The 23,194-nt window shown below is 38.6% G+C and overlaps 3 protein-coding genes across 6 annotated transcripts in view; 1 reads left to right on the top strand and 2 right to left on the bottom strand.

Annotated features, from left to right (window-relative positions):
* shroom2a (shroom family member 2a) overlaps nt 1-2,223 on the bottom strand; it is a 32,984-nt gene extending 30,761 nt beyond the window's left edge. Inside the window, exon 1 of the mRNA XM_053431051.1 lies at nt 1,930-2,223. The gene's annotated coding sequence lies outside the window, so the exon portion shown is untranslated. The remainder of the gene's footprint in view (nt 1-1,929) is intronic.
* Nucleotides 2,224-2,498: 275 nt separating this feature from the next.
* LOC128448415 (synapse-associated protein 1) lies at nt 2,499-7,481 on the top strand. The gene is made up of 9 exons (XM_053431055.1): nt 2,499-2,869; nt 2,992-3,110; nt 3,198-3,264; nt 4,722-4,795; nt 4,900-5,039; nt 5,182-5,333; nt 5,685-5,743; nt 5,832-5,976; nt 6,632-7,481. The coding sequence occupies exons 1-9, from the start codon at nt 2,677-2,679 to the stop codon at nt 6,757-6,759; spliced, it is 1,077 nt and encodes a 358-aa protein (XP_053287030.1). The 5' UTR covers nt 2,499-2,676; the 3' UTR covers nt 6,760-7,481.
* On the bottom strand, nt 5,187-22,986 carry LOC128448416 (AP-1 complex subunit sigma-2). 4 transcript variants are annotated; one of them, XM_053431056.1, is made up of 5 exons: nt 22,883-22,986; nt 21,184-21,362; nt 19,125-19,233; nt 18,813-18,950; nt 5,187-9,774 (listed from the first exon to the last, which is right to left on the bottom strand). In XM_053431056.1, the coding sequence occupies exons 2-5, from the start codon at nt 21,360-21,362 to the stop codon at nt 9,727-9,729; spliced, it is 474 nt and encodes a 157-aa protein (XP_053287031.1). In that variant the 5' UTR covers nt 22,883-22,986; the 3' UTR covers nt 5,187-9,726. The 4 variants fall into 4 exon arrangements, with proteins under 4 accessions (XP_053287031.1, XP_053287034.1, XP_053287032.1 ...); XM_053431059.1 differs by lacking the exon at nt 22,883-22,986 and adding an exon at nt 22,720-22,873; XM_053431057.1 differs by lacking the exon at nt 22,883-22,986 and adding an exon at nt 22,600-22,865.
* Between the last annotated feature and the right edge of the window lie 208 nt (nt 22,987-23,194).

Raw genomic sequence — 23,194 nt, 5'->3', positions numbered from 1 at the left:
GCCAATGGATTTCAACATGGGCTGCACTCCTAGGACTCATTTTCAGGCCCAGCCTTTACTTTTATAAAATGCTGTCAGGCATATAATCTGTGAGCAATAATGTGGGAGCATGTTCTGTTTCAGTGATATGCTGGTGAGAGCTTACTGTAACTCCCTAGTGTCCAACAACTCTAGAGGGAGCACTAAGCTACAGCAAGAGAATAAGACCCCATTGATTGTCAATTTCAGAAATCATCAAGAATCTATTGATCGCTTTCACAGCTCAGCGTTAACTGGCACCATGTTATTCCATTGGTCTTTCAAGCCTTCCTGAGCCTGAGTGTGACCTGAAGAGACTACGCGTTTGACAGTGACTGGAGGAGGCCAACATCATTTAGGGACTCATTTTAGACTGGATGATGAGAACATATTTAACTGCGAAAAGTTTTTGCTGCCATTTTTTAAAACTGACCTTACTTTTGACCATGTAGATATTTGTGATACAAATGTTTTATATCTTTGAAAATCTCTCTGAGGCATGAAATAACAATAAACAAAATAATAACAATTTTGTTAAGAAAGTAACAACGGAACGACAGAATTCTTAAATGTAGTCTATTGAAAGTAAAGTGTTGTTGTAATTAAGCTAACTTACAATTTACATTAACTTCACAAAAGTAAATGTATAAAATTTTGACCAACTGTATCTGAATCAGACCAACACGGATTAGCGAGATAAACTAGTTGCTATTTCAAACAAACAACGGCTAATTTGTAGCCTATAGTCTTTTAAATAGTGGAGATTTTAACCTGCATCGAAAACCACAGAAAAGTGATCATGGTTTAATCAAGTATTAAAGTGTATACTGCTTCACATTAAACTAAGCCTGACACAATAGCTGTGAGAATATTAGGGAATTTTATGTAAATATAAGCCATTATGACAACATCTTTAAATGAGAGCCTATTTACCAGTTGACCAATTGAGACCTGCCGATATGAACCTTTCATATATATGTTTATAGAGGTATACGTATATGTGCTGATATGAAAAACTTTTATTTGCAGAATTGACAGTGTAGAAAAAGAGTTTGCGATCCCTTACACTTTATATACTAATGTGCAATCTGTTACAACGTATATATTTTGCTCGCACTGTAAATTCTGTATACATTGTATAAACTATTTATATTTTATATCTCCTTGCATTTATATCGCATGTTTACTATTATTTCTTGTATTGATGCCTACTTTATTACAGTCCTCTTTTCAGCCGCTAAACAAATTTCCCCATTGTGGGGAAGGATTGTTTTTATTTTACATATGCATAAATATTTCCATATCGTTTGGGTTCAACAACAATGCCCCTTTATTTAGGCATCTCAATTATAATTTATCAAAGCCGTGGGACTACTTACTTCAGCTTACTAAGAACTACAAGCTGTGATATCACAGACGTATAATTTCCACCGGTTCCTAGAGCTAGTCGTCCATAAAGCACGACCTTTCTGCTCTTAATTTGAAGGGGACAGCGCTTAAGTGCGTAAGATGAGTGTGTTAATGTTACATCCAGTGGATCTGCCCTCACATGAGCGGATAGTCTGTGTTTACAGGGAATAAAACTACAACAGGCACTAGTTTAACAAATCGGTAATAGTCCGTAATCACCTGTCGTCATATTCCAGCCAGGCTCCCTTAAACTTAATGCTCTTATGCGAGAGAGAATTAAACACTAACAATGTCGAGCAGCACAATGGAAACCATCTTCCCCCGTGTACCGACAACCGGGTGAACGGAGCCGAGTTACACAGACACGCTCTTTGACGCAGGTAACCGAAGCTTCGTGAGAAACGAGCGCTTATTTCTGAAAAACAACAACTCAACTCCATGAGACGTTTGACTCTCTCCACACACACATCACAGAATAGTAGTTTAAACAGCTGAGCTTACCTGGGAGTTCCACTCCTGGATAAACCGGTGGACGCGAAAGCTTCGTCGGTGAGTCACGCAGCTTTATCGCAGGTTTGCGTTCCACATACTCGGTCTTTTTCAGGGCGACTGGGCTCCTTCTGTAAAGAATCAAGTTTGAAACAAAGGAGCGTATCCGCGACTTGTTTCGCTGGGGAGCTGTGGAGTTCCTCCTCTGTTTGTGAGCAGCAGCAGTTCAGCCCGTGTCCCTGCTGCCTGGAGCGAGAGCGACACACTGACACACTGCGGAGAGTTTAAATGAGCTAAGCTAACCTAGCTCCATCCATGGACACCCGGGACAACAAGTGGAGCGGAACGCAGCGCGAGCGCCATCTCCCGTTAGCGGACAACGTTTCCCTTCAAAAACCCACTTTGCTTCACGCTTTGATGAATAAACTCACTGTGACTCACTCCAGACCTGTGACTTTAACCAAACTTTCCGGGTTTAGACTATTTTTTCTCGCCATTTCGCTAACTATTAACAATTTCGCTAACTATTAACTTCTTCCAGGGAGTCCACGTTCCCATGACAACCCGTTAACTTAAGGGTCGGCAGTAGGTCCAAACCTAGCGAATTCGCGGAAATGGGTGAGTGGTGAAACGTCACCAGCGACCACACTTGGAGAACTTTACCTTTACTTTACTTTACGAACATCCACACACGCAGTAATTGATCATCGGTGCGCGTTGAATAACTTATTTTAGCTCCATTGGCAAAGTATTGACAGTATGTTTAAGAACTGGGGAAACTGGTTAGGACTAGAGGGGGGAAATGGCCGAGGTAAACAAGAAGGCGAGACTGTTGTTGAAGCCAGTGAAGACAACAGCAGTCCCGAGATGGACAGACCAAAGGCTGATGCTGAGTATGAGGACAAACACGCGGATCCTCATCCACTTCTACAGAAAGCAAAGGGCTTCAGTGGTAAGTGTGGTGCAGAACAGTAGAGGTTGTTTTGGTGGACCTAGTTGAAAGTGTTTGGTCGCCTTCCTGTAGCTTCCATGAAGCCGCAGCCACATCTAGTCATAGATGTTCTTCTTCTGCAGGTTACATCTATAACTTTGCCAGCAGTGCCTCTAAGAATCTGTCCGAGTCCGTGGTTGAAACAGCACAAACTTTGAAGAAGAGTGTCGAGGAGGGCAACATAAATGGAATTATTGATAAGGTAGATACCTCTTGACTCTAGTCATTTAACTGATTTCAGAGCACCGTGTTTTTTGGGCCTGTTTGATGGATTATGTTCTTCCCTCAGACCCTTTTGGGTGATTTCCAGAAAGAACAAGAAAAGTTTGTTCAGGAGAAAAAAGCCAAAAAGTTTGGTAAGCACTGAATAATTAATTCAGTTATTTTCCTGAGCTACTTTCATTACAGTTTTTTCCTATCGTTTTCGGTCATGTACCCATACTATGGTCACTTTTCCCTATCACTTAACACAGTGGGCTTTAGAGACACACACCTCTGCATATCTGTTAACCTTTGGTGCAAAATGCACTACAACAACCACACCACAAACAATGCTGCCATAACTTAACACATGTTTCCTCTCAGAACATTATGACCTAAAAAACACTAACATCTTGAAGCATTGCCAATTGCATATATAAAATGTTGCTGTGTCCTCCAGTTTGGCATAGATTTCCTGTAGTGTTGCATTGAAAAAAAGAGAAAAAACACAGACAAACACTTCTTTGGACTACAGTAATAAAGTTTGTAATATTACAGTATGACAATCCAAGCCAAGTATCTGCTGACAGTGTTCATATGTCGGTTTACCTCCCACAAAAGATGTCACAATTGAGTGTGGTAAATTTACTGTAATTGTAAATACAGTAAATACTGTAAGTGTTTTATGAGAAACTGAGAATAACAATTTTCAGTTTTTGTAATGCAAATTACATACAGTAAGTACGTAATATATGATCCAGAAACAACCTTCACCTCCACCTCTTCCTCTTCCTCTGCCTCTGCCTCTTCCTCTGCCTCTGCCTCTTGCTCTTGCTCTTGCTGCATCCATTTTCCTATACCAACTACGTAAAGAAGTCCAAAGCAAATGCCAAAGAAGGCCCTTTTTCAACGAGGCACAAATTACATGTAAAACACCTGAGTAGGTCTTTAGCTGAGTAGGTCTTTAGCTGAAATGACCACCAGGTGTTTTGCATTGCAAAACTTATCCTCTGTGTTTTGTACAGATCATTGTATGTAGTGTTGCTTTTACGTAAAAAAAGTAATTCCATGCCAATTCACCAAGAACTATGGTGCACAGGGGGAAAAAAATCTAAATTACTGTAAAATAAAATAAATAAACTATAAACTAAATATTTTTTCTTATTCAAACATGTAACTTCATTTGTCTGTCCAAATGCAGCATCTTTCCATCTACAGTGATCTAAATTACTGATAAGTTAGGTCTTGAACAGAAAGTTCACTGTTTTGAACAGAGTATCTACACATTGGTAAAATATGCTGTAGTTCCACAGCGTTTTGCCGGTAGTGAACATTGACTGGGGCAGGTATCCGTGAAATTTGGAAGAAGGCGTCATTGCCAGCATTTGTATCTTAGCATAGGGGCAAGTAACCACAGTTTGGTTCACATGGTCTACTGGTATGCTCACTGTGTGAAGTGTTTAGGGAATGTGAACATGGTTTAGGTAAATTGCCTAAAACGATAGGAAAAAACTGTAATAGTAGCCTAATTGCTCGATGATCAAAAATGCATCACATTTAAGTACAATCCCATCAGAATACTGTGACTAAGACTAGTTTTCATTGTTCCTAGGTGCTGCTGTGCCTCCATGGGTTGGTTTCAATGATGAGGAAACTGTACAGCAACAGATTTTATCTCTCTCCGCAGTTAGTATGATTCCTTATAGGACATTTGTTTTGATATTCAAACCAAGTCAAATTGTTCATCTATATAGTATCAAGAAAATTGTAACTTCATTTTCTTTTGATAGGACAAAAGAAACTTTTTGCGAGACCCTCCTGCTGGGGTTCAGTTTCACTTTGACTTTGAGCACATGTATCCAGTCGCCATGGTGATGCTGGAGGAAGACGAGCTCCTCAGAAGGATGCGCTTCCATCTGGTCCCCAAACAGTGAGAATGTTTCACATGCTGCACATGTTAACTTTCTGTTCCCGTCATGTGCATCCCTGTGCAAGTGTGGGTTTATTTAAAAAAACCAAAATATTTTTATTCAACCGCAGAGATGATTGTCTACTTCCTGTTCTTTTTTTAGGGTGAAAGAGGAAGCCTTCTGGAAGAATTACTTTTACCGCGTGTCCTTGATAAAACAGTCGGCTCAGCTCACAGCTCTAGCAGCACAACAGGCGGCGGAACGGAGAGATGTGGAGAAAACTGCCTGCAGTCCCGTGGATACTTGTCAAAAGGGTACAATCTTATTGTGTAATGTAAAAGTAGAGGGCCTGTCTATAATCTGAAGGTTCTTGTCAGTGAGACAAACACAGATCAATAATTTTAAATGATAGGTTCTCAGCCACAAAACCAGATATAATAAATTTTATTGAAAAGGGGATGAGGTAAAGCCAAACATTATGTTGTAAATCAAACAGTGAGTCAACCTAAGGAATGTTTTGCACTTATTTAGGCAACAATTTTCACACTTTTAATGTTAAAATCAGTTGAATTCATACTTTATATGTATTGCATGCATCACTCTGCAACAATGCATGAGAGAACATGAATATTACTTAAGAGATAATGTCAAAATTATTTTTGCAGGTGTAGATGAAGGGAAAACTCCTCCAACCATTTGCAGCACCAAACTAAAGTCCAGTGAGGTAAGTCATCTGTTAATAGAATAAAATAATAGTAACCTGACTGGAAGCGGTGTAACATTCAGACCTCCTCCTGTTTCTGTAATGCCAGGATGAAGAGGAGATCTCCACCAGCCCACCTGTGTCTGAATTTGTTAGTGATGCTTTTGACTCATGCAACATAAATAAGGACGACTTGCGCAAAGAGATGGAAATGCTGGTTCTGGACAAACGGGAAACTCAAAGCACAACACAAGGTAAGTCCCTCTGTTGAACTGGATCATGATGTAACTGTTTATTGTTACAGTGCTGGTTTAATGCAACTGCTTAGAGTATGCATAAGTTATGATGTGAACTGCGACATTACATTTAACTCTAAAAAACCGTGTTGTCATCATGGATAGAACCAAGGAGGAATCATTAATGTGATGATGACAATGTGCAGGGTCAGTTTTGTAAACTGTAAGCACAAGCCACCATGTTGGCACGCACATTTCCTATGTGTACAGATGATTTTAAATAGCACTTTTTATAAGCTACTGTACTCCACTTGACACAGAACTTCTGTGGTGCATCTATGGTAATGCAGGACTGAAAAACTCCAGATGACAAATAATGATGAATTCAGAACTTAGCTCAAGCCTCCAAGATGGACAGGTGCATGTCACATGCTTGTGGCTTTTGCTGAGGAATTGTACATATAAATATAAGTTTAGATTAACTACCTAAAAAAATGTGATCATAAGGGCCTTGACTTAGACACCATTTATCTTTTTTTTGGAAACAGGAACACGAGTCTAAATGTGTTTAAACTCTGTGGACTTGCAAAGTGTGATTGTGTTTTTTCTATTTTTGAACTGATATGGACCTGAAAGTCTGAAATTAAGTTTCTTTTTCTATTTGTGTTTCTAGATGAGACCCCAGACTGGGAAAGAGAGTTACAGGAGGAACTTAAAGAGTACAACGTGTTGGCTGATAACCAGAGCCACGACGACAACTGGGACAAAGAGATTGAGGATATGCTAAAGGAGGACAGCTAGAGCACCAGAGCTAGCTCCTCAATCTTAAGCATTTTAAGGACATCTTTGAGGTCAGAAAGAGCCCCCGACAACGGAGTTTATGCTCCTGGTGAATTGATTAATTTTAATGTTGGTCCTCCAAGAAAATGAGAAATACAACTGAATGTTGATAACATTTTAGAGGCCTGAATAGTTTTATGCGTTATATATTTAAAATAGAAAAGATCTTGTCCTGAACCTCATATTTATAATGTACATGGTAAATACAACACTACAGTAGCAACAGTGAAGAAGCCGACTCGGTAACATAAGTCTGAATAGTTTTTTTGACTCGCTTTAAAGGTCTGGTTGGTAATTTGTTAATGAAACTCTTTATCGTATTTGTTGAAATCTTTTTCACAACCCGTTAATATGTGAACGCGTCCAGGTAACGCAGAAATAAATACAGAAGCTAATATGATATAACTTTTTATATTAGTTTCATACTTGTGAATGTCCTTGGGTGACTGGACATGCTGTCTATATTTGTTAAGATCAAATGCATTGTCTCCACATGCACACGTATAGATGCTGATGTAATGTACTCTGTTTACACCGATGAAAACGGCTCCAGATTTATTTACTATTTACTTTATTGACTGTGATTTTTAAATCCACGTTTCCTTGTTTTTACATTGGTGATTGTACACAGAATGTGTTCTAAGACATAAAGCATATTAAACCAAAGCACATGTGTATCTCAACATGTCAATGTGTCACAACACCCGAGGACACATTTACTCTTTAATCACCAACTTGTTGGCGGTTCTGTCCCTTAACCGTGTGAAAAACCTGCGAAGAATTGAAGGAAACAAGCTGTTTGTGACGGCGCAGTCCTCTGACCCCGAACTCCTCTTTATTGCTGAACTTGACAGGAAACATAACTGTTCTCCTTTTTCCATTTCAGACACTGCAACAATAAACTACACGATATATAATATCCTCTGCAAGTCCAGTAATGTCACACACAGGTTGCACTTCACTCAGAGTGTAGCTACTGTTTATCTCACTTTACAGACTCTATCAGTCGCACATCTGAGATACAAAACGGCGCACACAATCAATTTTACATGAAAATTCTTCTCATTTGAAGTATATAGTGATTAGAGGAGAAGATTTCAGTGTTTCAACATGTAAAACAACTGACACACAGAAGAAGAAGAAGAAGAAAAAACTAAAGTGCGTAGATAAAAAAAGATTTTTGGTTTCAAACAACAATATCAGCTTCTTAAAGTTGTAAACACATTTCAAGATGAGAATAAAATACACAAATAATTCCAGTTGATTTGCAGAGTCATGTGTTCAAGGCATCTTATGTATCTAAGTTCTAATCCATGTGACTGGAAACTAGTATTTAAGTACATAAAGTAAACTCTGCTACAGTTTATCAGACTATTGCTATTAGATGCATGACTCTACTTTTTCTTTTCTCATCAGAGGCACAGTAGTAAACAGGTATTTTACATGCTGTACAATATGACACATGTTGCTATCATTGGCCAGAGTTAATTAATTTTAATGTTAAATCCCAACCAGTTTTGAGTAAACAATGAAACGGCCTAAGAGGAGTATTTTTCAAGGTGTTACACACCAGACATGTTTAGACCTGCGATCAGTTGTAAGGTGAAGCAATCTGTTTTTGCTTTTTTTTTTGGTAAATCAGCCACACATTTATTTATTGTATGTTTATGTCTAATCATTCTCGATCACCTCACTTCCAGCAGCATCAGGCACTTCTCAGTCGCCTGACTATTATTATTTGCAGAATACAATTAAATGGGAAGCAAAATATAATTTTATGTTCCCGAAAATGAAATTTTTTTCCTGCATTCTACACACATAAATGGTGTCTGTGTATTGGGGTCTGTGTCTTGCAAAATGTGGGTAAACAGCAACTACAATACTGTTTCCTGAATACATCCTTTGTAGACTTAAGAGCTTCTAAATATCCAGATGCTTCCCTCAGGAGTTGGTGGAGACCAAAACAGAGCTAAAGCAATTCTGGACTCCTGCAGGTGGCCACAAAGCTGAGATGCTTTTTTTTGTACCACATATGCTTGACAATTTAAAAAGGCCATTATACTGTATTTCACTGCTATGTCACTGTGTTCTTGCTTATTTCTACCAGCTCTTGGCCAAACATTTACAAAATACAGCCACAAGTGAAATAATCTGGTGCCATAAAGCCTTTACAATACAAAATGAGATATTTTAAGTCACTGAAATGCACTATTAGAAAAAATCTAAACACATGTGTAAACATGAAGAAATAAAACAGTGGTTCTTGTATTTGCACGTTGATAAAATAATCTCAGAACCTGCTTAATTGCAGTAACATGCAGATGCAGTCATGGGACAGATTATTTCATTGGAATTTAATGGACGTCCATCAGAGATTAAGGCATTCAACAGTAAATGGGATTAGATGAGGGTCTGTAAACTGTAGAAATTTCATCAACTCTTTTGATTTCAAATGCCAAAGTTGTTGCATTTAAAACTGTCATCAAGTTCATGGTCATCACAATGCATTGTGAGGCGAGATGAAATGTAAATCTTTGGTTTTGTGGATGCAATACTTTTGACTTCCCTTTACAATATTGTCTCAGCCTCAGCAGAATCTGAAGTCAGTTTTGGGATTAAAGTTAAGCAGTTCACTCAGGAAAGCTCCTCAGACTGGACTGGAAAGCTGAACGATGCCGTGTTTTTCTTTGCTCACAGTTCACCTCATTGCACTGACCAAATAAATAACTCAGGAGGATATGGAGAGATAGTGCAACATTGTCTCAGAGAAGAAAGAAAACAGATCCAAAGGAAAAACAATGCCCACCGTGTGTGTGTAATACAAGATTGTGTGAGCTCAAAGGTGAATTGGAGTCAGCGTCGGCTTCATACAGCAGAGCAGCTGGCAGATGGATGCATGTGGAGCAAGTAGATGTTGATGCGCCATGTTTATGTCAGACCGATTTCCTCCAGCACACTGCGCGGGGTCTCTGCTTCCTGTGGACGGAGAGGAACCAGAGCTCCAGTGAAGCGCTCGGTGAGCTGCACTAAACACATACACTGATAACAGATCTCAACAAGGTCTTCGTTCAACTCGACTCTGCACACACACTGTGATATAATGTTTCATCTAATATAACGTCATTAATATCTCAACATCAATAATGGTTCAGTTAAAGCTTCATAAATCTAAACAAATTTAATTAAATACTATGAATTTATATAAGTGGTGGCTCATCCCTCTGAACTTTAGCTTATTGTTTGGGATGTGGTTGGATGATGAAGCTAAAGCTGCATTAATCATAAATATTTTCATAATATCGGAATCAAATTAAAGTGGCTTGAAGTGAGGAACCAATTACTTGCAATAACTTTAGTTCAGTTCACCATCTGAATTCTCTATTTATATTTGTGTAATAATTTGTTTATTTTCTCTGCATTTCTGTGAGAAAATGTAATCTCTTTATTCTTGAGGCCTAATTGTGTAAAAACATTGTTCCAGTTGTGCCCAAAATAATTCCATATGGCAACTTTAAAGCTGCATTTATCAATACTCTTTTATATGTATACATGTAAAATTAAATGCATATTAAAGTAAATACGTATAAATGAAAGGGTTGGCTTTTACTAGGAAACCCACAATTCTTTAGTTCAACTTCCAAACTACAATATGTTGTCATTAATACATTTAAAAAATATGTTTTAGTCATAACATGAGGATGGACAGATGGCGTTAAATACACGTCATCCACTGGCCTGCATTCATCGACCAATTATTTGATATATATTTGCTTTTATTTTAATTGATGTTGTACCTACATGAACATATAGACATTCTTTTGGAGGAAATTATATAAGCTGGTGGTTTTTGGCAGAAAGAAAGAGACGCACTTACTTTGGCATCCTACAACAAGGTTCAGCACAAAGTAAAGAGAAGATTTGCATCAGAGCAGTGAGGAAGAAATCATGCTTTATAATGGAGATGTAAAAATTCAACCCACTTCCAAACAGTGACTTCGAAGTGTCACTTAATTTGCAGTGTAAAATTCTCAACCCAGATGTTGAAACATAAAGTCTGTATTGGTTACCAAATAGACTTAGTGCTTGGGGTCGATTTTGCCCAGATGATATGTCCTTTTGTCACCTGATACATGGATAAACATGAGTGGAGCTCAGCACCATTCAGTGGGAAGGGCACGGAGTTTGTTTCCAAAACGGAATAAAATTGCAGAAAAACTATAACATGATGTCAACTCAAACTGCAATAGGTTAACATCAAAGAAAGACACCAGTGTGCGCACGTGACAAAGAATCTTAACAATTTATTGATGATCTATCATGTACATTGATCAAATTAACCACGGCGGTCTATTGATGCAATCTGTCTTCATGAGTTGGACACAGGTGAACAATGACGGATCATATAAAATATCTTAAGTGCTTAGACAGTGTGCAATTATGACGGATCAGTCTAAGTGGAATTATGTTTTAATGCCTATGAAGCCCTTGGTTAATCTGTGCAAAGTGCAAATATTTATTCAGTATGAATCTCATATTATAACTTACCTTGAGAGTGACCTTTTTTCTATTTATCTAAATAGGAAATAATCAGGGTCTATCAATTTAAAGATATAGAATAACAACTCAGCTTATTACTGGACAAATATTCAAAAACTAGGCGATCTAGTGTTTGTACCACGGTCTGAGCAAGAAACTGTTTCATACTTAAAGCTATAACAAATCCTAACATCACAACAAGGACAACTCCTTAAATCCAAATACATACTGTCTGATTAGAAGTGAGAATATATGAACAAAAAGACAAGATAAACAAACGTAGAATTGACTCGTGGGATGGGCTGAAGGGATGTGAATTCAGACGTTAAAAAAGGACGGATAAGGAAATCAATAAAAATATGAAGTGTAAAACAAAACACCTCTTTGATAAAATAATGACTTAAATGTTAAATCTGTGTTTAAATAACATCAGAAGTCAGATGCTAATAAATTGTGATGTGGCCCTCAAGCATTTACATACTCTAAAGGTATAGTGCAGAATCAAACACCAACATTTTGTGCATCTGTACTACAGCCTGTGCAACAGGGGGCAGACTTCCCCCACTTATTCTGAATGGTAGTAACCCACTTAGAGTTATGTAGAGACCATCCATCATAACAAAATACTGGATATGAATTGTCCCTATTTTTATATAATATTATTCACGTGTCATTGTGATCCAACAGTGCAAAGACAGATCCTCTTTAAACTAAAAGAACAGCAGCTAATTCAAATAAAGGTTTTGTTTGCCACTTTTGAATAAAATGTATCTTAAAAACAGTAAAACCCACAAAAGGAAAAAGGATAAAAGAGATCCAACTGAATTCTAGCAAGTGGACCTTAAGTTCAAATCATTAGTTTAACTGCATACTTTGTGTGGTGATGGCACATGCTGCCCTGCTGGTGAAACAAATAAGTGGAGCGATGACAGGCATGTAACAATATATCGCTACATAACTTATGACTCGTTACATATATATACTATAACTGGTTCATATCATAATAACGATTAAAGACATTGACCTCCTAGTTCGTCCACCAATCCGACCTAAAGGTGTTCATCAATTACTGTAGCTGTAAACTTACTTTTAAATTTTGTGACAACATTGTATCATGACTGTCATGTACTGAATTGAACAGTGAACTGAGGGAGCAACAGTGAAGGTTATGACCCCCCCCAAACCAATGACAATGAGAGGTGCTCAGAGTGCAGAGAGAAAGGTGCCAGGCACTGAGGAGCTCAGCATGCAGGGTGGATAGTGGCAGCAGCAGTGGCGGCAGCAGCAGCAGCGGTGGCAGCCAATCAGTACACAGGCACATTAAAGTACTCATGACGGGGCTGAGGGAGAGAAATGCACACAGCTTAGAAAACACCAGAACATTGAGGCGAAACAGTCACCTCATTCACACACTTCATTCACAGGACATGCAGGAGACAGTACAACAGGCAGGAGGCGCCACTCGGAGACAAAAACAAACTACTCTCACTGGGACCCCTTTTTTTAAAAAAAAAGAAGACCTCTAGTTCTATTAAATATATTTAAATTTCGGAGAGATTGTCATTTGCTCTCTTGTTTTGAGTTAGATCAGAGGAGACACACCACGTATATGTCTGTACAGTAAATATGATGAGGGAGCCAACAGGTAGTTAGCTTAGGCTAGCATAATGAATAGAAACAGGAGGGAACAGGTAAAAAGGTAAAAAAAAAAAAACTCACCAACCATCACATGGAATCATGTGTTAGTATGTGAGGCTTTTTGTTAACTTGCATAACCCATATGAGAATTGAAAGGTAAAAGTGACGTGTTTATACAAGGGGCTATGTGGAGAAACCATTACTCAAACTGGTTCACTGACTGTCTGGCTCTTTCAAACATAGCTAGATCTCACTATTTTGCACATTATATCCAGAAATGAGGCAAAATATCGTGCATACAAACCCTGCCATCATGCACATTTGGACCCGTAAACTTCGCAGTAGTGATCAGGGGATGGAGATCAGGGGAATGGAGCACATGTGCTCAACCAATCATAAGTCAGCCTCAGCTGTCAATCATGATGTTTCACCAAATTTTTATGGCACAATAGCTGATAACTAAAATATAACTCATTAAAACTAAGCTGACAGAAATCATCCCTGAGAATTGTTTTTGTTGTATACTAGACTTTTGAGTTTGGTGCATGTCTCATCCAATGAGAGAAAGGAGGGTTTATGACCTATACTGCAGCCAGCCACCAGATGGCGATCAGGGTGCATTGGCTTCACTTTTAGGGAACAGTCATGTTACCCATCTTACAGTCTATGGCAGGAATAGAGACATGTTTTTTACATTTAATTTCCCTTTAGGATTAATCAAAGAAAACACAGCGTGTTAGATTGTGAGCCTTTTTCAAAATCTCCTGACAGAGCAGAGTTAGTTGTCCCTCCCTGCTTTCAGTCGCTATGCTAAGCTATGCTAATTGTCCCTTGACTTCAGCTTCATATTTACCTTACAGACACATGGATGGTAGTGCTAAAGCTAATAAAGCAAAAACAATAAAATGTCCACATTAGTGAAAGATAGATTTCATTTTGAGTATTGAAGTAGAAACAGTTTATGTATTGCTTAATATTTTTTTCTATAATTGTTTGAACTATGGTCACAAAGTCAACATGTCGCTTATTCAAGCTGCAGACATGTAATCAGATAACACATCTGGTGGTGTGGACAGTGTCAATGAAATGTTACACATACATGAAAAACAACACAATGAAGAAAGACTGTTTGATACAAACATATATTGTTGGCTATGGAGAGACAGTTACTATTAACAAGAAACCACGAACATGAGCCACAACACCGCCTTAACCAGCACAAACTGAGCTACAGACAGACTGATATACACAGCAAGAAGACTGACACTATAGGGCTCTTACAGGCACAGACGGCCTAAATCCACAGACACAGATTAATCACCTCAGTGGGCCTAATTCTGGAAAAGACCAGAGGACTCAGAGGCCATTTTTGGGACCATCACACCTGTGAGGCAAACATTTTTATGAGGACAAAAATAAACAGAATGATGCACAACGCTGTTCGAGCTGGATAAAGTCTAAATCTCACAGGAAACTACAGCACCGACACATCTACAGTATGTGGTGTAGTCGGGGAGCAGGAGATTAACTTTGCACCACCACAACAGTGCCCTCTTCATTTGGTCGTATCTGCTCATTTTGTCTCCGATGTCTCTCACGCAGAGTTGAGCTAAGCAGGAAATCTTCAGAGGCATCATTATTCCAAAAGAAGATCAGCCGGCTGGCACCAAAGTAATGACCAGCTCCAGAGAAATGTTTCATTAAAGCCTTATTAAAATAGCTTCCACCAAATCCCCTGTGGTATGTTTTCCATGTAATTACTGCACTATGCACTTCTTAATTCCAAAAAGCACAAGGACCTAATTCCATATGTGCCCTTGCTCAACCCCTGCACTGGTTTATCACTTCACTTTTTATATCCACTAACTTATATGTTTAGATTTTCTGAAAGATGACAATCATTTTGTCCTCCTCATTAAAATCACTGGAAATAACTTTTGCATTGGCTTATTATATCATAAACCACTTATTTTAAAGGTATGTCAATTGCAGAAGATAAAGTAGCAGAGGACATTTTGAATTTGATCTCCTGATCTCGTGATTATAAAATGACCATAATGAAAAGGGGCACTTTTTGCTTTGTTTTCAGGCTTGTGATAATCCTGATGTCAACAAATCCTTTAAAAAGACCCAAGCCAACAATGAAAGATTTAAATTTTTGTAAACAAGATCTGATATACAGGATCATTCCTCTGTGCCATGGAGAGGGGGTTAACCCTTAACCGAAAAAGTTACATTTTCCTTCATTCAGCATGAAAAACACGATCTGCTGCCTTAGTCCGGCTGTGTAGTTATCCACAGCTGAAAATAGTCGGCAATTTCATTTTTTTAATCTTTGCTTTTATTTGCTTTGCTTAAATCAAACAGTGGCCATGTGGCCACTTCCAGTAGAAACCATTGGGAGTGGGAACCAGAGCCAAACCTGGAAGTGTCGGTTTATGGTCTTTTTATGGGATATGTTCAAATAAAACATTGAGTACAGAATTATATCTTAGTGTTGATTAGACAATGATTGTTTCCATTTTGGGTCAAATGACACCAAAAACCTGCAGAATCAATATTAGTAAAGTAAAGTAACTAAATGTGAAATACTGACGTAATTTAGTGTTTTTGTTCAGGAATTATTTTATACCATTTCAAAACAACATACATCATTAATCTGAGCAATTTCATTGAGTGCTGTTAGTAGGACAACAGGCTAGTCTTCACACAGGCAGCATAGCTCTCTCACTGTGAAAAACACTTTCCATGTTACAGTTTAAAGTTCAAATGCCAATTTAGTATGAGAAAATTGCATTCATAAAAGAATATTGCAGTTTCTCATGTGCTACAACTATCGAAGAAACTGTTCAAAATTTTTAATGTGACACCAAATGTTTGATGATGCTGCCTGTCAGTGAAACTGAGGGTGTTCAGACAAGTGGTAAACATTTCAGTTGAGGTTCATGCCTGTTTTGACCCTGGCGTTTTGTTGTGTATGTGTCACTCAGCGTTATGAGACAGTCAACGTTCATGCAGGTAAGAGTTCAAGGCACGCAAAACTAGAAACCCATGCTGACCGACAGACTGACAACACCAGTCTCGTAGTTACCAGTAGCCTGGACATGGATGGACCCTAGGCCCATTACAAGATCTCCTCATTTGGTAAACTCCCCCAGTCTTCACTCTGGCTCTACAAATACAGAATTGAGCCAATCAGAGTCGTTTTCTCCGCCTATCTGGGGTAAACCTGGACAGGCTCTCTGCAGGTTCTGACCCCACTTGTTCCAAACTGAGAATATGAATCAAATTATTTTCAAAATCTCTTCACGTCACACACTTAAAAAGAAAGTGGCTACATTCAGAACTTACCATTAGTCATTGCTGCGCGGCGTGTTCTCTATAGTGAATGTACTTGATGGTCCTGCTGACTGTAAATCAGTGAGCAGCTTCACAGTTTGTCCTTGAGGATTATGGACGTAGCCTGACAGCCCCTTTCTCACACCTAATGTTTAGCTTTTCTAATGCTACTTGACTTCACTTTCATTTCATTCATTTAGGCCACTTTTAACTCCCACATAAACATGAGTAAAATAATTTGTTGTGTCTTGTTCATAGCTACATGTCACCTATACCATGATGCAGTAAATGATGATAGATCTTATATCAAATATCAATGACAGGGAGACAATATGTCTATGCTTAGCCATAAGAATGTTCAGTCAAACTGACAGCGTTTCAGATATGTTGATGATTATTGAAAAGTGAAAATCTTAACTAATGGAGATGTCATTTTGTGTTTGTCACTAGAGCGTAACCCAAATATTGTCCGGTTAATATTTCTGGTTAATATTTGTGGTTTCCATGATTTCTGTATCAGTATTTAAATATTTTCCTTCCATAATGTTCCTATTTCAATACACTTATTTTCAAACGTCCTCAGGTACATATTTTTGTCATTCTAAGCTAAATCTGTGGGATTGTTGTCAAAAACGTTCCCCCAGAAATCCAATGTAGGCCGTTATCTACAGTTCACATCACTTTTCTCCACTAAACGTTGATGGGCTGTCAGCGGTGGCCTGGTTTCGCTTCCCAGAACTCATTAGCGCTGGCCTTCTGGATCCCTAACTGACTCGACGTTCCGAAAAACAAGTCCAGCGGAACCCATTAGCCTGCTGACACTGATTGGGTCGATACTAGACAACTATGTAAAACACAGTTAACATTAAAAGATGCCTTCAGTAGCTAATGCTATGAAATCATTTTGATAGTTGTGCACTCTCTAGAAAGGAAACAAATCCTGATTCAAGTTAATAGCTCTTTACTGTAACATATGTAATATTTCTGATTAACAGAGTAAGAATATGTGAGTCTGAATGTGCGACGTCATTGTGAAGTGTAGAAACACAGCTGTGGTTGTGAGCTGTGTTTCTGCTGATCATGCTAATGGTCAGAATCCTAATTGCAGTGACGCTGTGGTTTTGCTACTTGTTAATTGTGCTCAGTCTATATGAAATGCTAATGTGGACTGGGAGCGTCTGTGTGGTCCCAGCCATGCAGACAATGAGGCTTTGTTTCTGGGCTGCAACCTGAGCTCCCCTCACATCTCCCATCACACAGGGATGAAAAGACTGTGTCAGATTTCATTTGAGACATTTTTGTGTTACTGTTTGTTTTAGTTGTCTTATCGAAACAGCCTGTGTACAGTTATTCATTTATATCTCTCAATTAGTAATAACACATTTTAGAAAGAAATTTAGTGATGTTACTTGAGGAGATATCTCATGTAGTTATGCTGTTGCAGGAGTTATATCGGTTAGTGTCTAGTCTACACAAAGACATCAGGGATGAGGTTATTATAAAGCAGAAAAACACATACCAGCAACTGCAATATCTATGTGGTGCTCGTAACACTTGTAATACTGCTGTTGCTGGTACATTGTTTACTCCTGGTTTTAGGATTGTGTTGGTGAATCTATGGTGAATCTAATGTTACTGGTCTACCACTACAGCCAGGGTCACTGGGGTTCTAACGAACTGTACCTGCAAACAGACGCATCTGAAAGTCTATATTCTGCAAATCACAATAGTAAAGACAGAAATATGTGAGCTGAAATCAGGATCAAGATCAAGCAAACTAAGTGGAGGAGAAACAAGCACGGTGAAGTCCATGGGATGAAAAATCACAAGAAATAAAATGTCTAACAGGACTTCAGAACACACAGCACCACACTGATGCAGCTCCGGTTCAGATGGAGGTAAGGATAGGAGTGGTGATCAGGAATCCAACAGTGAAAGTAAAAGTGTATGAAAGAATCTCAACTGACCTCCTCCACTTCATAAAAAGGGAGCGAAGACAAGAAGCTACACACAACATTTTCAACCCTGTTTTACTTTAATTATGTGATATACAGAAACTCCTACTTCGATAATTCAAGTGCCGACTGTGCTGTATGATGGACATTTGGTCATTTATAAATTGTTTGCAGACAGAGCGTGTCTTATAAATATTTAAAGGGTTTTAAGAGCAAAGAGGAACAGTAAAGAGCACCCAGAGTGTGTGCAGGCTCATCCACCTATTAATTGATTGCATACAAATCCTGAGAGGAAAAACTTCTACACAAAAATTTTAAACATCACAAAAACATGTTTTTGGTTAAAATTGAGGTAGCAGATCTTTACTCGTGTAAAATAAACTCTGACAGTGACTCATCCCTCAATTCTTCCTTAGTCTGATCTGGAGAATCTCACATATCAGAACAGTCATAATGACGAGTGAGGGCAGATTACTAATTTAATTGGAGAAAGTCATTAGTGTGAAATCCTTATTCATCATCATGACTCTCATTTTCATGTCTTACCTCCTGCAGCAGGTCAGCCTGCTCAATGGCCTTTAATACATTCTTCTTCGACGTCTCCTGAGCCTCCCCACCCAACAAGAATTCATCGAGAATGAAGTAGGCCTTCTCAAAGTTGAAAATTATGTCCAACTCACAAACCTGTGGATCAAAACTACAAATCAATATAAACATTGGATTTCTGCATGTTTCGACAAGCTAAATCCAGACCATAATGAATGGAATTTAGGACCATAGTCTACATTCAATAGATGGCAAACATATGATGACACATTGTGTGAATACACGACATATAAATTAATAAGAGGAACGCACACTGCCAAAGTATTTATCAAGCAGCTCCACATATCTGTGGATGATCTCCAGTGTGATGAGCTCATTGTCCTGGTCCTCGATGGCACAGCAGAAGTACAAACTGGCGTATCTGTAACAGAACAACGTGACACTTAAATCTGGCAAACAAATAGAAACAAAATAACAGCATTAAAAAAGCACCTTTCAAACTCCTGGCATTAACCTGACAAAGTGAGAATAAGAGGAGCTGACTTCATGCATTTTTATCATAGGCTCCCCGACTGATAAATATACTGTCTCCCAGCTCACTAAAAGTGCTGAAAGAGCAACGCTGTTGTTATTAGTAAGGACTGACTGATGCTTACTGTGCACTGGGTATAATTTAAAAAGCCAGATACAGAGGGCTGTATCAGTTAAGCCTCATTCTGCTATGGTTCTTGATCCCTTTTTAATCCCTAAGGATTTTTTAAGCATGTGATGATTGGCTAATAAAGGAGCCGGTCAGTTGATCCTTCACAAGCAGCAGGTCAGGAGGCCACAGTGGACCCAGCAGAAGATTTTTTAGAAAGACGGGCATAAAGGAGCGAGAGTCAAACTCTGCAAAGATGGAACTTTATGGCCAGCTATTTGAATTCTTTGTTTCATGGTCCACTCCGTCCTTGTGAGCCGTTTGTACAAGCTACTGCAAGGCACAGCCAAGCTCATGAAACAATGAAGTCAGTTGTTTAATTGTCTATGAAACAGCAGTTGTACTGAAGCTGACACACAAAGTGAACTAGCAAGCATTCGCATCAGACTGTTACAGGGTCAAACCTTTCAGAACAAAAGCATACATAGCTCTGATATACTCTGTAGATACTGTAGATAGAAACTCTGTCTATGTCTCTGTCCATATAGCATGTTTTTTTTGCATATTTGATAGTACATTTTATATATTTGCATATTGGACGGATAAAAAAATAAATCTAAATGCAACTTGAGCTGTGGGAAATTATTACAGGCATTTCCCCCTATATTCTGACATTTCAGAAAGAAAAGATTGATCAGTTATTTTAAAAAGTAGAAGTTGCTTGCAGCCAGAGACCTGCTGTATGTTTTCATGAAGGATAATACATCTGTGTGTGCTCTGTTTCAACATGGTGACAGGCTGTATGTTGAAACGTTAAAGTTGCTTCACTCTTGCCTAACTGTGCGCTCGAGATCTCATGTTTCCTAAACGCATTTTTCTTTTATATTTCATATCGTGTAACTTTACACCATAAACAGTCTAAATATTAAATCGCAGCAACAGTTATAGTCTTTACTGTTTCAAAACTAATTTCCATTGGGTGCTCTGAGGCTCGTTTAGCTCCGGTGTCGGCCTTGTATTACATGACTATTTATTATTTCAATTTCTACTCACTAAAGTTAAAATAAAATAAAATACAACAATGAAAAAGGACTTCCCTGTGGCCCTCGACATGTACATACAATCATGATGTCTGATCCCTTATGGAAACACGTTCTCAAACAATACATGCTCTTTGACTTCTCTTAATTCACCTTCAGTAAAAGCATTTATCATTTCTATCACAGAACAATGGGGACAGTTCTCTTCTAACGTGTGACCAATCACAAAGCTTGGAGCTTCACTAAACTATCAAAATGAAAAGACCTATTCAGACCACTGCAGTGAAACTATATCCAAAGGCAGCATCTCTATTCGCACTTTTGTGTCTTAATTGTATAAAATGAGTCAATTGAACTGTTTTCATTAAATAAGAATAAAAAGGGCAAAGTAATAACTTTAAACTCTTCACATTCAACGGTTAAACAAACATGTGTCCGGTTGAGCAATAGTGCAAAGTCACCTCGGATGCTGTGCTTGTGACTCAGGGTTTGTTTACCTGTCCACTGCAAAACAACTATATTGTGAAAAAATTATATTTTTTACTTATTGTACATGATGCCTTCATGTTCTTTGGTGACACACTCTTCACAGTCCTTGAATGGCAGGTCTATGACTTGCCCAAGTAAGTGTGAAAAACTCTGTTCTGTGACCATTCAACCAGAAAACACTTCAAGTCAAATTTCTACGCACCTCTTGTATACAATCTTCAGGTCTCTCCACTCTAGGAAGCTGCACATTTTGGGCTTTCGAGCCAGGATGGTCTGCACCAACTCTCTGGTGATCTTCTTTTTCTCCTTATCAGACAAAGGCACGTACCATTTCTGAAGCCTGAGCTTGCCCTGTCGACTGAACAGAAGCATGAACTGCATCTGGAACGAAGACATGGGGAGAAGCAAAAAACAACAGAGGAGCCGTGAACCATTATGAGAGACGAGGGGAAGGAGTGGGTGGTTTTAAATATCCACACAAAGATTCAAAAAGCATTCAGAAGAGAACAGCCAACAACTTATTAATGTGACGCCAGACGCGGGCTTTAGAAGTCAAGTAGATTCTGACAAGTTAAGGCAAACCAAAGAAAGAATACTACTGATTGACATAATAGGGTCAATCCATGTCTGGAAATGACTTAAGTTATTATCCTATAAAGGTCATACTTTCACTCCCTGTCCATTTTTATCTGTTCTGTTTGTTGTGAGCAAATATGTGTGGTATATGGTTCAGGGAAATCTGGTAGATAGGAAGTTTCTCTACATTTTCACCATTTCCCCAGGGAATACTTTATGGATCCTGGTGAAATAAATCTGGCACACTTTGGCAACTGATATGTGAGTGTGTGAAATTTGGTGCAGATTGAATTGAAGGCGTCTGTTGGGCCTTGCTGGAGTAATGTGCTCTAGTGAGACCAATTCTATATACTCTATATACACTCAGTTATCAGTTTATTAGGTACATGTATGTAAGGTATGTAGTGTAATGAGATCCAATACAGCAGACCTGCTGCCTATCCTCCTTCATGAGGCTTAAAATCTTCAGCTTTTCATAGAAACTGGAGGCTGTTTATTTAAGTTTAGTACATTAAATTAAACATCATCACAAAATAGAAAAATATAATATAATATAATAAACGTTATCCGGGTATGGAACAACTAGCAGTGGCTTGTATGAAAATCACAGCCAAAAGGTAAACAGAAGATAACATAAAACATACAAAGTCACAGATGCAGGTTATTTACATGTGTTCAAGGGAAAATATTAGTCGTATTAGTATATCATGTATATATAAATATGTGTGGTGTTGTTGATTTGTATTACACGATACAAAGTGGAGTTTCTGTCCTAAAACCGGCCCTCATGGATTTAAACGTGTTGGAGGAAATAAACACTTATAATAGTAAAGACACCTGTCACGGTTGAATCAACGGGTCTCTGAACTAAAAAATAACCGTAATGAAGGGAGGATTAACTCCAGGCCTGTTGTACTGACCACACAGGTTTAAGATGAATGTGAAAAATATTAATAATAATAACTCTAATATTAGTACCATAGAGGTAATCGTTCAGATGTGTCATGTGTTGTCATGTGTTAAGGATAAAGAACCGTTTTACCTCAGGTTTGAAAAATCCGCCTTTAGAACGGTTGAGCAGAGAAAACAGGAAGCACGTTGTCACTTCTAGCTCCGTTCAAAACAACACGTTTTAACCAACAATTCAAAATGACAGAATCACCTCGTCTTCACCGGTATGAACACTGAAGTCCGCTTACACCGTTATTCAGCGCTGAGCTTTGGCCTCTGCAGCTAGCGACCAGGGTGGGTAGAACCCAGCATGGCACCGTGCATGTACACAGGTATCAGAGTAAAAGATGAAACAAAGTAAAAAAAGTACTTACCTTGAATAACAACACAGTATTCCTCTCTGAAGATATGAGCCACCACCCGAACCAGCACCAGGCTTCAAACACCTGATTGGACAGACACGCGCTCGTGTTGCTGTTCATTGGCTCACAGGGTTCCGGATTATCCCGCCCCTTTCGACGCTTTAACTCGCCATCCCGGGTGTGATTGGCCGGTTTAAACGTCAATCAAGCCTCAAACGTCATGAGCAGCAGCTGATGGTTTGAATAAGGGCTGAAGGAAATAAATAAAGATAATAAAAGTTTGATTGAATTGGATTTGTACACGGAGAGATAAGCAAAAGTAGA

The sequence above is a fragment of the Pleuronectes platessa genome, chromosome 9 (genome assembly GCF_947347685.1).
Source record: "Pleuronectes platessa chromosome 9, fPlePla1.1, whole genome shotgun sequence".
In the NCBI taxonomy this organism is placed as follows: Eukaryota; Metazoa; Chordata; class Actinopteri; order Pleuronectiformes; family Pleuronectidae; genus Pleuronectes; species Pleuronectes platessa.
Note: the sequence above shows the minus strand (reverse complement) of the source record. Positions and strands in the feature narration are given on the sequence as shown.